Raw genomic sequence first — 18309 nt, forward strand, 5'->3', positions numbered from 1 at the left:
ATGCAGGTAATATTTTGTTTAGCAGGAATGCTGTGCTTCTGTTTCCCCGTTGCTGCAGCCATAAAGAAGTGAATTGTTTTCTAAACTGAGGAAATAAGAGAAAAAGACTAGCTAGATAACTAATCAATGTTAAAAACTCAGTGAAAAGTAACGGAAAATGTGCATGCTTATGCATTTAAAATGTGATTTAGTATCCAGTCATTTCCTTTCAAAGTTGGCAGCCATAATAGTGATTACTAAATATGTAAATCAGATGCTTACAGATGTTATGTTACGGTTGGAACCACAAGAAGTTTTGATTTATTTAGTAATAATATAAAGAAAAAGATCAGACAAGCAGAGATAAATAGGCCCACATGCTTTTTATTATTTCTGCCCTCCAGAATTAAATGTATCGTTTCCAATCAACTGCGACAGTTGGTTTTTATTCCCTTTCCCACAGCCTCCAAAAACAACATGACTAAGCCACACTGACACATAGTTCAAATAAATAATGGTACTAAAGAATGAAATATAAAATATAAAGTGCCAAAAATGTTACAGGCCTTGCAACCTGCCTTTTCTGCTTGAAGTTTTACAGTATTGGAGATGACTAAGATGGTGTTGCATGTTGATGTTAAATGTTCACACTTCATTTTTAAACAATTAAACACGGAATACTAGCTGTATAAATGACTGCAATAACAGCAACCAGCTGTAGCCACAGAAATGATATTGAAAGAACTTGAAATTTTTCAAAATTGCAGGTACAGTATACTTAGTTTATACTTGGGTTTCTACTAACTCCTGAGTATTGCCGTCCCCTGGAAGAGGGAGGCTAAATGAAGTTTGCATAATAATCCATTGCAGTCAATATTCTCTCCTGCACAAGAGCATTTACAAATGTAGGAATCTGGTTCACCTGAAAGTGATCCCTACGGACTATTGTTGTTGTTGTTGTTAGTTGCGAAGTCATGTCCAACCCATTGCAACCCCATGGACAACGTTCCTCCAGGCCTTCCTGTCCTCTACCATCTTCTGGAGTCCACTTAAGCTCACGCCTACTGCTTCAGTGACTCCATCCAGCCACCTCATTCTCTGTCGTCCCCTTCTTCTCTTGCCCTCAACCTTTCCCAGCATTAGGCTCTTCTCCAGTGAGTCCTTCCTTCTCATTAGGTGGCCAAAGTATTTGAGTTTCAGCTTCAGGATCTGGCCTTCTAAAGAGCAGTCAGGGTTGATCTCCTCTAGGACTGACCGGTTTGATCATCTTGCAGTCCAAGGGACTCGCAGGAGTCTTCTCCAGCACCATAGTTCAAAGGCTTCAATTCTTTGGCGTTCAGCTTTTCTTATGGTCCAGCTTTCACTGCCATACATTACAACTGGGAAGACCATAGCCTTGACTATACGCACTACGGACTATGCACACCATTAAAGATGGATGTTAGAGATCCCTTTCATTGCTCTAGATTCCCAACTGAACAAGGTTTCAAATCAAGAGGAAGCCAAAATACATACTGTAGCAACTGTTTAGCCACTGGAAACTGATGTTTGAAGGGTAGGCCAGCCCAACATCTTGAGGCAGGCTATAAAGAAAGATACAAAGAATACATATGAATGCTGTATGTCATAAATGTGAGGTAGGACACAAAAGTGAGGCATAAAGAAAAATGTGTGTATTAGTTAGAAGAAGAACAAGGAAATGGAAAATGTCAAACCACACATTCACCCCTGGAACACCTTTAGCACAGCTGACACAGAATTCAGTTACAGCTAACCACATATGTCTTGCTTGTAGCCGACCACAGACATAGCACAGGAAACTTAGACGCTAGCAAGACACCTGTGACCATTGTTAGAAGCAAGGTTGCATGATATTTAGCTAGAAATTCGCACTGCAAAGGGGGGCTAGGGATGAGCTAGAAGGGGGCTTAGAATTTATGTAACCAATCAGAATTCATAAGTTACATTTCCGTGTTCTGTGACTTTTGAAGACTATAAATGTACTTGCTTGTTTCCTGGAAAGTTGTTCAGACATTGCCTTTGCTTTCTAATCTGAACCTTTTGCGCGTGAAATAAAACAAACTTCTTTTGATTCCGAGGTCTGAGTCTCTTAATTCTGCAACAATCTCACTGCATAGTATATGTGAAGGGGTAACCCCAGGGAGTGTTATTTTTAAAAAAAGCAAATTAAAAAAACACACACCATCATTTGCATTTACAACTTCACAATCTGCTGTTATACAGTTGGGATTTAACAGGTAGCAATGAAAAAAGTGACATGATCATTTTTCACACTTAGGACTGACTGTTGCAGCATCCCCATGGTCACATGATTAAAATTTGGATGCTTGGCAACTGGCATGGCTTTATGACGGTTGCAGCGTCACAGGGTCATACGATCACCTTTTGCGACCTTCCAACAAGCAAAGTCTGGGGAAGCCAGACTTACTTAAAACGGGTTACTGACTTAACAACTGCTTAACTGATTCACTTAAGAACTGTGTCAAAAAAAGTCGAACATGGGGCCAAAAGAACTGTCTTGTTCAGCAATGGAAATGTTTAGCTTCGATTGTGGTAATAAGTCGAGGACTGCCTACAATTCAAAGGGCGCTAAAAAGAAAATGTGTGAAGTAAACCGAGCATGAGCGATTGGTTGTTGCATATTTGTTTAGGGACACAGTTCCTGCATAATTGGAAAATAAGTCTGGCAAGAACCACCTTGGAGGGTAGAGATAATGAGGAAACCAGACCCTAAAGCTAAAGTAGAAGATCAAGAAAAGGAAGATCACACGGCTAGATTTTCCAAAAGATAGTCAATTATCAGAGAACGTATGCATGAATGGATTGAATGAGTCGGGAGAATAGAATCAATATTCACGCAAAGCCAAATCAGGACAGCACGAAAGAGCCAGTGATCTACAGTCTATCTTTTTATTTTTCTTCCTGGTTTGTTATTTATTTATTTAATTTATGTGCTGCCCATCTCCACAATAGGACAACTCTGACCGGCTTCCTGGTTTCTTCCATTTCATACATTGCTTGCCTGGCCAGAGTGGTTATGCTAATTAACCAGATTGCCATTTTTTATTTTATTTTTTTAGTACAGCAAATCATTCTCGGTCTGAAAGCAACTTGATTTACGGGCTAGAGAGCAAGACCTACTTTCCAAACCTCCAGAAACTTTTTCATTTGCCAGAGTGAGTTGGACATTTAAGTTTTTTTAATGTTTAGCTACTATGAACGAGGAGTAGTAATAGAAGTTCTTGCTTCATTTTGTCTACCGTATTAGCAAGAAAAATATCCTGCAGGAGCATTGTTGTGAACAAAAATAGTAGCGTGAAAGCTAAGCATTACATGTTGAGCTGTTCGTGGTTAAAAGTTGAGGCGTACAGCTGCTTTTGCTAAGGTTAGTGGGCAAACATAGAGAATTCCAGCCTGAACCTTTATAATCTTTGGGGGTTTGGCTCTCATAAAGCTAAAACTGAGAAAACAGAATAAAGAAGGCCACATATTACTCAGAAACGTACTGCCATGCCACTAAAAAGAATAGTGAGCCGGTGTTAGAAAACCAAGATTAAGAAAGAATGCTATTTTGGCTGATCCAGAGAAATCTGGCTGTAGCATTTTGGTCTTGTTAAGAAGGTGATTAGCTGAAGAAAGCATTTTGTGCTGGCAGACTATCAGGAAAAGGGCCCTTTCATGTAGTAGAGCATGAACAACTAAAAACAGACGTGCCCTCCATGTTTTCCCAAGTCACTGGAAAGGTTCACTTTTGACTTTTGGCAACAAGTAGGAGCCTCCTTTCCCCCTCCCCTCACCCACCGTTGCTGCTTTTGTTTTCTTCTTGTCATTTTGCACTTCTGGCCAGCTCCATCCCAGGTGAGCTCTCCTTTGAAACTGTAATTATTTTACAAAAACAGGCAAAACTAAAAATATGTACTACATTACAAGTGTTCAAGGCTTATTGCTGGCCCAGTAGAAGGCAGCCACCCATACCATGCTTTTTCAAAAGGCAACTGGACTTTGTTTTTCCATGAAGATGTTTCGCTTCTCGGAAGCAAACTGAAGTGAACTGAAGAAGCTTCTTTGGGGGAGAAGTGAAACATCTTCAATGAAAAATGAAGTCCAGTTGTCTTTTGAAAAAGTACCTTTGGGACAACCCCATAACACGCATACTATATTGTATGGCAATTTTCTTTTATCTAATGTAACTTGCTATATACCTACCCCGCCATGCCTAACCAGTTACAACTGCTGAAAGGACTGTGTTGTAGACTGGAGATAGACGATGTTGTATCGCTCCCCCTCTGTTGAGAGAGGGCTGTTCAATTTTGACATAGATGGCCTCTTTGACCCCTCTTTCAAACCAGCGGTCCTCTCTATACCACGTTGCTCAGTTTTGGTATATGCAGTACAATGCAGTACAACACAGAGAGCCATGTGCAGATCTGTACATTGGGGAAACAAAACAACCACTTCATAAATGCATGGCACAACATAGGAGGACAAACCCATCAGGACAAGATTCAGCAGTCCATCGGCTGTTAAAAAGACAAAGGCCATTTTTTTGAAGACCAGCAAAGTTCACATTTTGGACAGAGGACTGCTGGTTTGAAAGAGGGGTCAAAGAGGCCATCTATGTCAAAACTGAACAGCCCTCTCTCAACAGAGGGGGAGGGATACGACATCATCTATCTCCAGTCTACAACACAGTCCTTTCAGTAGTTCCAAGAAGGCTCCACACCCATTTGCACTGCTCAGGTGACCCTAATCACACAGATAAACCTCCAGGTGGCCTCAATAACTCTTTAAAAGAATGCAAATGACTAGCTGTCTGCAAGGAGTATAAATCCTTCCATACCCCACCATCCAGTCAGAGCTGAAGAAGCTTCTTGGATGAGAAGTGAAACGTCTTCATAGAAAAGCAAGGAAGTCCAGTTGCCTTGTGAAAAAGCACCTTCACATGGCACTATGTAGGACAGGCCGAAGACTAGCAGAGTGCATCCATGAACACTAACTAGCAGTCAGAAGATACCATGAAAACATCTTAATTTCACATGAACAGATTTAGCCATAATTTCTACTGAGAACTGTATTCTAGACTAGCTAAATCCAAAAACACTCAGACAAATCAGCCATCAACAGGTACAGAAGCAATGTTTACATATCAAAAAATCAATAAAAGTTAAAAAGGAAACAAAAAGATCAGATGCTTCCTCACCAGCAATCAACACTCAGATAAATTAGGGTTAGGCCCAGGATTAATACCAGGCAAACAGTCAAGCAGTAAATGATACCCCAATCAAGGAACTACCAAGGAGATAACATTTCACCAACAACTGAGTGCAAATCCTACTCCCTTCTAGCACTGAAAATGTTACCTGGTTTGGTGACAAAACATCTACCTACAAAGAAACAACTAAGCTCGGAGAGCACCAGGGACTCTACCATGTGGAAATAGAATATCAGAGAATTAAAATGGACAATACTATTGCTGCAGGTTGAAATGCTGCGCTTAGTTTTAGACTGCAAGTAGGAGATAGCTGGATTCTCAACAAAGGTTTGTCAAAAGAAAACAAGGCTACTGTAGTATTTCAGTGACATTTCAATGCAACTTATTGCGAGGGAGGAAACTGCTTGTAAGTACATACATATAGTACAGCATTACCTTGTTCTCTGGAGGATTCCTTTCAGATAGATTTGCATAGACATGTAGTATTACTCCATTTAAGTTTCTTCCTTTTGTGGCCAACTCTTTATGCAGTCCCAATAAAAATACTTTTTCATTTAAGAAAGACTAATCTCTTGAAATGGATGTATGTGTTTCTGTGTGAAGTGTATTTTGTGGATTGATCAATCTACGAACTTTTTTTCCTTAAAAAAAATCAACCTTCTCCAAAAAAAAACAGTCCTGCAGAGAACCTGGAAACACATTCTGGAGCTGAAAAGTTACTCTCCCCCTTCCTTTTCTTCTCCTTTGGAAAAGAGGTAGGGCTTGTTTTAAATTAATAAGAGTAAAAAGGGAAACTTTTTAAATTCCCCGCCTTTTCTTCTATCAAGAAAAAAAAGCGGCTCAGATCGTTTCGGTTTCCGCCACTCTAGCCCTTCGCACCTGATGGGAAACATTCAATTCGGAACCGGAAGTGATCGGAAAATAAGACGGCCGTTTTTCTTGATAGGAGTTTTGGAGTGTATGGGTGCGTGCGCGCGCGCGCGCCTTGCTTCCCCCCCACCCCACCCGGATGTAACAAATATCGCTGAGAGGCTGATGATAAATGCGTGGGTGTGCGCGCCCGCCCGCATCCAGGACGAGACGAGCCTAGTAACGACACCCGGCCGGAGCTGAAGAACGAAGGAGCGACCCCCGCCGGCCAGGCAGCAGGGTATTTCCCCACTCTCCTCCTGGGGGTGCGGGCGATGACGTCACGCTCCGAGGCAAGGGGCGCGTCGATAGTGACGTGATCCGAGTGCGACTCCTGCCCTGTGCCCGGCTGGAGAGGGAGAGAGACGGGGCCGCAAGTCAGGCCGGAGGGATGCCTGAGATGGCAGCCGTGTGGGGTGGAGGCAAAGCACGAGGGTGATGGGAGGAAGCTAATGGTGTGTCTCGTCTCGGGGACTTACCTGCCTAGCCGAGGGTCCAGCCTGGCCGTGAGTGAAGCCTCACGGAAATGGAGGTAGAGCTGATTGATGGCCAAAGCTTTCATCTAAAGCGGGAGATGAGGAGACTTTCTTCTTAACTTGCATGCGTCCTTGTTGTTCGGCAAGGCAGCGCCTTAGATGACCAAACCCAAAGAGCGGGGCTGGAGATTTTCCGGCTCTGGGCCACCATGTTTCTGGTTGCTATGACAATCTTGGGGAACGAATCCTTTTGCTTCTTCCGTGTTCCTAAAAAAAGCTTTTAGGAAGGAAGGGACGTAAAAAAGATCCACCATTTTCTGGTGTTTTCTTCTTAGAATGGGGCCTCAGCCGGTTTGATTCTGAGTAAGATGCTCGATGGGAACGAGGAGAGAAACAACAGGTTGTGTTTAAGGTCTCTTGGGCATGAACTTTCCCTGGCCATGTTCTGTGGCTTCGGAACCAGTTGTTGAGACACACTTAACACTGTCTCTCTCCACAGACGCTATACTCTGATGTAGGTGTCGTTCTTATCAAGGGCATAGGATTCAAATCCTAACGTTAGGATTGATTTCAGTGCAAATATAAAATAGTAGCCTGTTTGAGTTTCCCTGGCCTAGTGCAATCTGGTCATTCTTGCACAAAATTATGTGGAGGTGAGAATGTTCTCAGCTTCTAAATGATTGCTTATACTCAGGACTCAAGTAATATTAGTGTAGCAGTTTTGCGGCATGACTAAAATCTTGTGAAAGAGTACAAGTTAAGAGAGAGTAGAGGAAAATGACACTCTGGGGGATAGCATTATTTTAGTTGTTAAAGGAATCATACTATTCTGCCTGGAACTGGTTTTTGCTAATCTCTGCCAGTGGGCAAGACTCCTAATAAATCTGTGGAGGCTTATACAAATGTAACATTATCACTAGTTCATTTTAAGGTTAAAAATAGGTATAAAGCTTAATAAGTAGCAAATTAATACATACTCATATTGTATAATTTTGCTGAATATTTATTTATTTATTTTTTATTTTAATTCCATTTATATCCCGCCCTTCTCCGAAGACTCAGGGCGGCTTACAAGCTTAGCAGTAGCCTTCATTCTATGTATATGCCTGCTTGTTAGGGCTTTCACACACACCCCAAGCGGCATTATTACAAAGTCAGCTTATTGCCCCCAACAATCTGGGTCCTCATTTTACCTACCTCAGAAGGATGGAAGGCTGAGTCAACCTTGAGCCTGGTGGGATGCGAACCTGCACTAATTGCAGGCAGCTGGTGTTACTTAAGGAGGCATCAGCCCACTGCTCCACCAAGGACTTTTGTCAGGGTGTTGCTGGTAGTCATGGATATGAAAAAAAATTCTTGCACTTGGGTAATATTTGGTTCCAACGCAGCTGCTCTGAACAGACTGTGTTTCTTGAATGGAATCCTTCTTAGCCAAAAATAGATAAAATAATGAGATAGTTTTGCTTGATTTTATTTTCAGGAAGATTCTTTTCCCATGTTTTCTCTTGGATGGAAGCATGCTCTGTTCCACAAGAAACGATAGCCTTGAAGTATGATCATGGAAAAGGGAATAAGCTCAGTAGAAGTTCCTCCTGTGTCAGCTCATGCCACTGCAGTAAGGACGATGGTAAAAGAACATGAAGCCAAACCGGCTCAAAAAGTGAGACGAGTGGGATTTGTACTTGTACATGCAGGTACATGTCAGAATATCACAACAGTAGATGTTAATGTTTTAGTACCATATATGGCACTTTGGGAGAGGTGGGAAACGTGAAGCACAGGTAAATTGGGAAAAGAATGGTGAATGTATATTTATATTTCATGACATGTTTCTTAGGCCAATTGTGGCTGAACTATAATCTGCTCATTTCCTTCCAGTTATGGTAATCCAGTTTTTTTTTAATTTAAATTAGGGAGTACAGTGTCTGCTTGCTCTCATTTGGCGGGAAACAGTTAATCAGAAGGCTGCCTCCTTTTTAAATATGCCTTTTTGATGGATAGATTTATAGCATGATGCATGAAAACCTGCTTTTAGAAAAAAGACTTAGCAGGCATTTAAGTTGAAGGCTATAATCCCTTCGTCAGAAAACAGAGGCGCTGCCCTCTGAAGAGTGTGCATTTGTAGTGCTCTTACAAGGTAGACATATTTTTGATATGGAAAGGTTTATTTTAGAAAAAGCTTTAAAACAAAATTATTCTGCTTACGGTACTTTTACCCATCTTCTCTTACATATTCCTTGGTAACAGGTGCAGGTTATCACTCTGAATCCAAAGCCAAAGAATATAAACATGTGTGCAAAAGAGCCTGTCGGAAGGTAAGATTGTTAGAAGGTAATTGTTAGAAATGTTATCTCTTTACTTCTACTTCTCAGTCATTCTTAATTCCTAATTGCACTATTTTTTAAAGAAAAAAAATTCTTTAAAATTTTAGGCCATATATATTCATATGTTCAAATAATTTTTCTTATATACAATTTGTTAAATAATTCCATTTGTTTAATTATTTAACAAATTGTGTATATAAGAAAAATTATTTGTATGCTGTATTGCATGAAACATGTAATCAGCACAATAGCAAGTTTGAACTTTTTAGTCAATACCTCCTTGAAGAGTTCAGGAGACACTTGGCACTTATGGAAGAAATAACTTGTATTAGTGCAGTCTTTGTTGTGTTGAAAGTTTAGACCATGACTGGGCATCCTAATGTCCTCCAGCTGCTTTGTATTGGAGCCCCCCCCCTCCCAGTCTCTTGCCATTGGTCATACTTGTCTGGATCGGTGGAAGTTGAATACAGACATCTGGAGGGTACTACAGTGCCTATTCTTACTATAGATTATGGAGTTAGGTTAGTTTGTTTAGCTGCTGGAACATCTGGCGATGCCTTGATCTTTCAACTGTTTTATTTTTCCAATCTGCAAGTTTAATATGTTTTGAAATAAGAAAACCGCACACTTTATTAGTCCTACAACCTTGTATGCATTTATCTGAGTGTAAGTCCTGCTGGATATAATGAGACTTCTATCCAAGTATAAGCATGTGCAATAAAGAGATTTGCATGATTATTGTTTTTGGTTAATGTTTTTCACCATGGATTTGGTGTAATATATGTCATAAGTAGTGATATATTAATTATAACCTGCTTTGATCTTCAATTTTATCAGTATGTAACTTTAATTATTAGACTTTGTAAGATTCTGTGCCACGATGGCTTCATCTCAGTATGCAGTAATTGTGTAGGATGGCAGTGTAAAGCCTATAGTCTTCCAGATAGTGATGAACAGTGGCTGTCATGGCTTGTGGTCTGGAAAGAAGAACTATTTAGTCCAACAAATTCTGGCTGGGGGCGGTTGATTACTTATTCTTGACTTAGAAATAACGTTGACTGAGCTGTAAAACTGCTTTCCTTCATAAGTAACAATCCTGTATAACTTCTGTTACAAGTCAAACATACCAAATGAAAGAATTCCCAAAATGATAAGCAGTATTTGAAAATGTGCCATTTGATTATATAATTAGGAGGCTACACTTAACGGACCTGTAGAAATCCAGCTGGATATGGAATAGGAAATGAGTTCAAAGTTATTATCAACATTTTAGGATAACGGTAGTATCTTCAGTTGCATCTTCCATACCCTAGGGATTTAATGAAGATGTGAAATACTGGAGTAAAATATTCCCAGGGATATCTCTGTCTCTATTCTATCAACTGCTTCGGTAATTTTCAGCTTCTGTTTTTGGAATGCCGCATAGTTGCCTGCTCAGAAGGTAGCACAACAAATGTCAAAATTGAAAAAGATTTTTGCTGAATGTGGTGCTAGGTTAATGCAGTGAGCTTGGTAAAAAAAAAAAAGTTTGTGAACAGAAATTTATTTTAAAAACATCTGTAATCAATTAGTAATTTTCTGCTTTGTTCCCTATTTCATGTAATAGGAAATACTTGCACTTATTTGGTGCAAATACAGGATACGATTATTATTCATATCCCTTTAAAAATATGCTTTATTAAATATCTACAAAAAGATAGAATATAAAAAAGGAATTAAGGAAAATATGGAAAGAAAAGTGTAGGGGAATAAAAGAAAAATAGGAAAAGAATAACTTAACTTTCCTCGCTGCAGTTACAGATTAAAATACATTAACCTTTTGATCTAAAATTCAAATCCGCAAATTAATATTTCTTAGTTTTCAGCAAAAAGTCCAAAAGTGGTTGTCACATAGAAAAGCTATGTGGAAGAGCTAGCTAGACAAAGACTTTCCTTTAATCAAGGTAGTTACTTTTGCCATTTTAGTCAGTTCCATCAACTTCAATTAAAGTAAATTCATTAAATTTCTTCTTTGAAACAAGGATGTTCACAATGTAGTCAGATATGTTAGATAAAGAGACACCACAAATGTAAGGAAAGTGTGGGTCCTCTGTTTCGCCTAAGGATAGTCGTTATCCACTCTTTGAAACTTTGAACAATTCTCTTTTGGGACCAAATGACTCACTGGGCTTTATTGTGTAGAAAAAAAATTAGTATGTAAAATATTTAAGAGGCAATACTTTATACCTAAAATTCTGTCTTCTAGGCAATTGAAAAGCTACAGGCTGGGGCTCTTGTAACAGATGCAGTGACTGCAGCGCTAGTTGAACTAGAGGTACTTGCACTTATTCAGGAGTTCTTTTGATGGCAGTTTGACCATATTTTGCTGTTCATTTTGTCTTGTATTATATGTATTGATTGACAACATATATATTTTTTTAATATGTAAGATGTATTTTAATAGAACTCTTAGGCCATTCATATTCTGGAAACTTGTTACTGCTCTTTTGTTGCATTTTGTTTCCTCTGTTTTCAAAGAAAGTGATGGGCTGATTATCTTGGGAGCGTTCCAGTTTTCTTCTCTCATTGATAACTGGGGCTAAACTCCTTTATGTGTGCTTCACATCAGGTGAAGGAAGTCATTAGGGAACCTGAATATATTTTCTTAGGAAAGGTATGCCTTTATTTTTCAGTATAAAAAAAATCATGGAAGCTATAATGGTACACCTTTAGTTAAGATTTGGATCAACTGATTTTGCTACGGTAGTTTAAAAATATAAAGTTGTAGGAGGGGAGCCATGTTAGTCTATATGGTGACAAAAAAAAAATCAGACTCTGGTAGCCCCTTTTTTGACTAATAAAGTTTATTAAAAGGTCCAAGCTTTTGGGAACTGCAGCTCACTTTGTCAGATTCGTAGAGTGGCTATATTGACATGGAATTTAAGTTGGAGTGAGGCAAGGAGGGAAAGAAAGAAAAGGCAGATGGGTCACGCAGATGCAGGTTACATGTGAGACAGATTACCATCCCCTTATGAATTAACAATGATCAAGTTAGAGAGTGGCAGTCTGAAAGCTTCAGGATTAATTGATTTTAAAATGAAACGGGATCTATTGTTTGATTTGGATTTTTATGGAGATAAGTAGATAAATAGAGCTGGTAGCCAGATAGCTTCCTGTTTTGGCTTTATTTCTATATGCTTGCTGCATCTGAATTAACTGATCCCTTTTGATAATTCAGTGTTCACGAAGCGTAATTTCTCCACCAAATTAGGTTGGTGTTGTTTTTTTTACATCAGATAGAGATTTTTAAGAATATTTATGCAGCCCCTTCTTCCCAAGATGTTTCTTTTCCTGCACATTGCTAAAGGTTTGACTAGTTTTTCTCACTGGCAAAATTCTATGGCAACTGAATTCTTCTCTTTCCCCAGGTCATTAGAGTAAAGAAAGGATAGACACTTTTATATCCTGCAGTGTACATGGACTGTTTACTTAACCCAAATTCTACAACTGTGTTTTGTAAAAAGAATGTCATAAAGTATAATGCAATTCTTAAACCATAAACTCATCTGGATTATGACCAGGCATGCCGTCTAATTTTTCTAGTGATTAGCAAATGCCAGAAGCAGTTAGGTAATAAATAGATCAAAACTGGAATTAATCAGAGGAGGAAAGGGGTCACCTCTTTAGTTCCCACTCTGTTGGCATAAAGCACATCTAATTCATTTAAAAATTTCCTCAAATTTGCAGCTCCACATATAATTGTTGTAAGGAAAAAAAGGGAAGGAAATCGACATTTCCCTCAAATTTAGGAGTCACATTTAAGGTTTTAGAATAAGGACTTGCAATGGATCAGATTTTGGTGAAGTTGTACAGCTGGTTTAGGAGCAAGATGGACCTTATATCCCTGAAGGACTTAAGATGCAAATTGTATCTGAATGTTGGACTCAGTTAAATTGTCCGTGGCCCGTAGTGGACGAAATACTTAGGGCAGCATCCCCATGGTCACGTGATCAAAATTCAGATGCTCGGTGACTGACTCGTATTTATGATGGTTGCAGTGCCCTGGGATCACACAATCATCTTTTGTGACCCTCTCACAAGCACAGTCAATGGGGAAGCCAACAGCCGTGTTACTAACTTAACAAGTGCAGTGATTCACTTAACAGCTATGGCAGGAAAGGTTGTAAAGTGGGGCAAAACTCGCCTCACAAATGTCTCGCTTAGCAACAGACATTTTTGGTCGTAAGCTGAGGACTACCCGCAGTTTGAGGACTACCTGCAGTTTGAATGTGTTTTTTTTCCTTCTCAATCAATGCCTATGAGTAATTAATTCTACTGGTATATAATGAAGTGGAAGCTTGTGGATTTATAGTATATTGATTTAAGGTATTTTCTTGTATTGATTGCATCCCCAGTGTAAATACCTAGAACAGGAGTTTGTGTTTATGTACAAATGTAAGAGACAATTTGTAAGGAAATAGCAGAGATTCTGATTAGGTTGTATACTTAATGGCTCGTATGAAATTCTTTTAATAACATTTGACCACAGGTCAAACTTTGGGTGAAAAAAAGAATTTAGAACAGTAGCGTAAATCTTCCTTTAATTGAGGGTATATATTAATAGCAATCTAGATATTTCCCCTACCTGAGGATAATAGTTTATTGTACATCTGAATGAATTCAGTAAACAAGAAGTAGCTTTTTTCATAGAGTTTGGGGGGTTTTCTGATTTCCAGTATTCTGTCTTTTGGTTTCAACAGTTGTTAAGAAATTTTTTAAAAAAGTATTTTATTAATTTTCTATTATTACAGTTCATTAGTGCTTAATGAACAACGTGTTGTCTGGGTTGATTTTTTTTTTTTGCTTAGTAATAGAAGTTATTGATAAAATAGAAGGCATTGATAAAATAAGTTCCATGTTTGAAAATATTCTGTGTCTTCTTTCTCTTTCATTCTCATGTAAACTATCCATTTCAACACAGTCCAGCATTTCCTTGATTATCTCTTCATCCAATGCTGGTTTTTTTTCATTTTTCTAGTGCTGAGCAACTTGTTAACAAGAAATTTTGAAAAACCTGTCTTAATTCAACATAAAATTGAGAATAGCACAACGGAATTAAATAGGATGGGTTCAACTCCATCTGTATGCACTACTTATGAATCAGGGAAGGAGACTGTTTTCTTCTGGTAGCAGCTGCTCATATCTCATGGGCTGTTGCTCTGAAGGGTTGCAAACCACTAGAGGAAAAAGCAATTTCAAGACTTCCGGTTTGCCAAGCCAGCCGACATGGAAGTCTGGAGGATGGCTCTTGTCTTCCACGTCCAGTTTCGCATCGCTGGGGGGGTCCTAAAAGGGCCGAAGAGTTGCCTTGGAGGGGCGACCAGATAGAAGGGGCTTTTGCAGAAACGCGGGGGAGCCGCAACCCCCCCTGTTAGTGCCTGCATTCCCTTCTGTAACCACCTCTTTCTGAAGGCAACTCACCTGTATCCTCCAGAATTTGTCTTGACAATGACATACAATCCCTTCCCTTAGAAATGTATATATGGCTAAGGAAGAGGGGGAAACAAGGCTTTTTCACCTCAAAGGCTTCTGACTGGCACATTGAGAGGAGAGTACTTTAAAAACTGACCTGAATAGCAAATCAGGCAAGGCCTAGGGCAGGGGTAGGCAACCTCGGCTCTTTTATGTCTCATGGACTTCAACTCCCAGAATTCCTGAGTTAGCTGACTCAGGAATTCTGCGAGTTGAAGTCCATGAGTCATAAAAGTGCCGAGGTTGCCTACCTCTGGCCTAGGGGGGAAAAATTGCCATTTAGAAAAAACTTCCAAAATTATCTACCTTAATATAAACAGCTAAGTGGGGGTGGGGAATAAAGCATTTTGGGGCATGAACTGGGCAACAGGTCAGGGTCTTTCAAACTTTTTCTGTGAAAACCTGGTCTTTTGTGAGAATTTCATGAGGGGACCTCAAAGGAGGGGGGAAATCACTCGATTAAAGCAACTTTTCTAACATTACAGCTTTGCCAGTTGATCAAGGGTTCTAAGATTTTTTTTTTACAGACTTCCGCTTTGCCAAGCCAGCTGGCATGGACGTCTGGAGGACGGCTCTCGTCTTCCACATCCAGTTTCGTATCACTGGGGGGGTCCTAAAAGGGGCAAAGAGTCGCCTTGGAGGGGCGACCAGATAGAAGGGGCTTTTGCAAAAATGCGGGGGAACCGCAACCCCCCATTAATGCCTGCATTCCCTTCGTACCAGCGGACGAAAGACTTACCATAGAAATATGGCCAATTACTAGGCTGCAGACAGCCGAAGTCAAACTTACCACCAGGCAACATTAAAGCAGCGTGGAAGAGATAGGGGTAAGATTCTTCTCTTATAGCTTAATCTTCTTCTTTTCACCTAAATAAGCTGCTAAGTACCTTCCCCCCTGTGGAGAGGGAGGGGGGAATTCAACCCTCCCTTCAAATAAGCAGCGAGCAAGCTCAGGGGTGTTTTTTAAAAAAAAACGTTGAAAAAAAGAAACGGACTAAAAGAAAAGAACTTTCAAAGTACTTGGGGGACACCTAGTGGCTAAACCTGAAATTGCAATCTGACTTTCTCTTTAAAAAAAATCAAGAAAATATTTAAGAAAAACAAGATAAGATTAACCGTGGAACACCAGATGTGAAACGCCACCATGGAACAGTTTCAAAAACAAATCTATGCTATGTGGGAAATATCTTACCAAACTTATCAGTTCCTTTCTACAGCTGGCGATGAAATAAGAGGTTTTGGAAAAGAATTAGAAAGCATCTCGAAGAAACAAACTCAAACTGTGACTACAACTAATATTTTATCGGGACAGAACTTAACAGAAGAAATTGAACAATCAAATACATTGGCAGAAGAATTAACTATTCAACAAACACAGACTTTTGACTTTTTAATGGGAAACAGGTGGAAAAAATTTTATTCAGTCCAGGACAATTATATCAAGAGGTGAAAATAATGAGAAGATTTAGCAGTGTTAACGGACACCTCAATTCTTCAAAAATGGAGACTGGAGGGCTACTTCAATTATGATATAACAACACAAGAATGCTTTGATGACCCTGAAGCAAAGAAGCGAAAAATGACATGGCAAAGGAAGAAAGCAAGAATAAGATTGAAGAAATATGGACAGTCTTAAGAGGCCTGAAATAGATAATACCAAAATAGACAGGATTGTACTTGGATTACGAGAAATTGTTTTGATGAGTAGATAAAAATACTGAATAATTAAAAAAAATAAAACACATGTATGAATACTAACATTGAAATATTGAGCTCTTTAAATGACATGGATTAAGATGTATATATGTTAAGAATGATAGGATGTAACTAATATACTTGGATGTAGTGACATGAAAGGATGTATTAAATGTTGAAACGGAAGAAATTTTGGTTAATTTTTAATATGTGGAAACTATAAATGAGAAATAATATTATATTGTCCTTCTCCTCTTTCTCCTCCTTGCAATTGGTATCCTAATGACTACCATTCTAATATTGTACTACTAACATTGATATGGAAATGAGATAAATAAGTGTATTTACATTACTAGGTATTGGAGAAAATTGTGTAAAGGAAAAGGAGGTTATTTAGCAATATGAAAATGAGAAATTTTAAACGTTTAATTTTAATATCTGTAAAATTAAAGCTGGAAAAATATATAAGCTGTTTGATGTTTTAAAGATGGAATGTTAAAATATAAAATATACCAAAGTATTGACAAATATAAGAAAACTATTAAATGACTGATGGATAGCAATGAGAAGTATGTTAATTTAGATAAGAGATAATATGTATTAAAGGAAACGGAGAGGAAGTATTGGTTACAACAATTTGGAGATTTGTAATAATATGTATTTGTCTGAAATGGAACTATTGTAACCCAGACACCACGTTGCTTTTTAAAGATACTATTGTAATATTGGAAAACTAATTTTAAAAAAGGGGGGGAAATGCAATTTCAGATATATCTGCATTTGTGAAGCCAAGTGTGCTTTACAAAACACCCTTTTCTTCCTCCCGGATTTGGCATGTTATAAAATTAAAGTCCTTGATACTATCATTGGAGATGGAAGAATAGATTGAACCCCCTTGATGTGTAAATGGAGCTGCATATATGGCAGTGAGGATTCTAAGCAATATTTGCATGTTGAACCAAAAATAATCACATTTATTTTGCACAATGCTCTCAGGCCAATTTACATTGGAGTCTGCATTTTGAAAGCTTCTCATACAGTGTGTAGTATCAGACATGCCTTTCTGCTGTGTTGAGGGAACCGAGCACAAATCCGTACACTTTGGCAAATTTATGTACGTGAATTATTTTATGTGCATATCTGAAAACTGTTTCCGTACCCATGTAGATCCAAAGAGGATTGCTTGAATAATTCTGTTCCTGCTGACTGTACTACGAAAGTTTGGTTGCATTTCATTTAGCAAAAGCCATTTTTTATTTTGAAACTTCAGTAAGCAGTAGAGTTTCCTTCTGTTTCTCTCCACAGGGACTTTCTATTTATTGTAGATGTATCTCTCATTTAGGAAGGAGAAAAATGAAGCCCATGATGAATGATATGTGTGGGTGCGCACATGCGCCCGCATGTTCCAGAACTACTTTCTCTAGATCCAGTGCTTAGATACAGTTTCTGACTATAGCCACATGGCAGAATTCATAGAGTAAAAGATTGGAGGTTTCACACGTCCGTTCCCATCCTTGCTCCTCCTCTTGCTTTTGTGTAGTTGTTTGGCTGTTACTATTGTCATTTGGGAGGCTCTTCACTTGATATCCTGTCCCTTAACTTCAGTGTGTGACAGCAATAGGGGTCTCACTACCTATACTGCCTAGATGAAAATGGAATGGTAAAAATGGGTTTTTAAAGAAAACCCAGAACATACCTGTGTGGAATCTGTATCTCAGATGAATAATTGTGTATCAAATCAAAAACGTTCTCCACCTTTATCCGCTTCATAGTTCTGCTTTCACTTGCCCTCAGTTTTTTTTCTCTTTTCTGTCTTACTCCTATCCTCTTCTGTTTTCTGTAGGCGATCATGAATTAAAACTAGCAGGCTGAGTATTGGCAACACATTGGCTCAATAACAATAATTCGACCCAAGTTGTTTGTTGTGATAATATGAATGTTTTGTTTATATGTTTTTTTTCTTTAAATTTCTTTATAGGATTCACCCTTTACAAATGCAGGAATGGGATCTAATCTAAACCTCTTAGGTGAAATTGAATGTGATGCCAGTATTATGGATGGAAAATCACTAAATTTTGGAGCAGTGGGAGCTCTCAGTGGTATGTAGATTAGGGTCTCAAAGATGTAACATTGATACCAGAAGGATCTTTGGCTATATATTTAGTCATGTCACAACCAATCT

At 38.8% G+C, this 18309-nt stretch overlaps 1 protein-coding gene across 4 annotated transcripts in view; it reads left to right on the forward strand.

Annotated features, from left to right (window-relative positions):
• Positions 1-6372: 6372 nt before the first annotated feature.
• The window catches only part of TASP1 (taspase 1), a 58692-nt gene continuing 46755 nt past the window's right edge, over positions 6373-18309 (forward strand). Inside the window, exons 1-5 of one of the 4 annotated variants that reach the window (XR_014024529.1) lie at positions 6373-6653; positions 8078-8291; positions 8845-8912; positions 11167-11235; positions 18106-18226. Coding sequence is in view for 2 of the 4 variants with exons in the window: in XM_081313045.1 (XP_081169171.1) it covers positions 8150-8291; positions 8845-8912; positions 11167-11235; positions 18106-18226 (400 nt within the window). In the remaining 2 variants the exon portion in view is untranslated. The remainder of the gene's footprint in view (positions 6654-8077; positions 8292-8844; positions 8913-11166; positions 11236-18105; positions 18227-18309) is intronic. The other 3 variants (XR_014024530.1, XM_081313045.1, XM_081313046.1) reach the window with 3 other exon arrangements.

This window comes from Vipera berus, assembly GCF_964194415.1.
Source record: "Vipera berus genome assembly, chromosome: 1".
NCBI classification, from domain to species: domain Eukaryota; kingdom Metazoa; phylum Chordata; class Lepidosauria; order Squamata; family Viperidae; genus Vipera; species Vipera berus.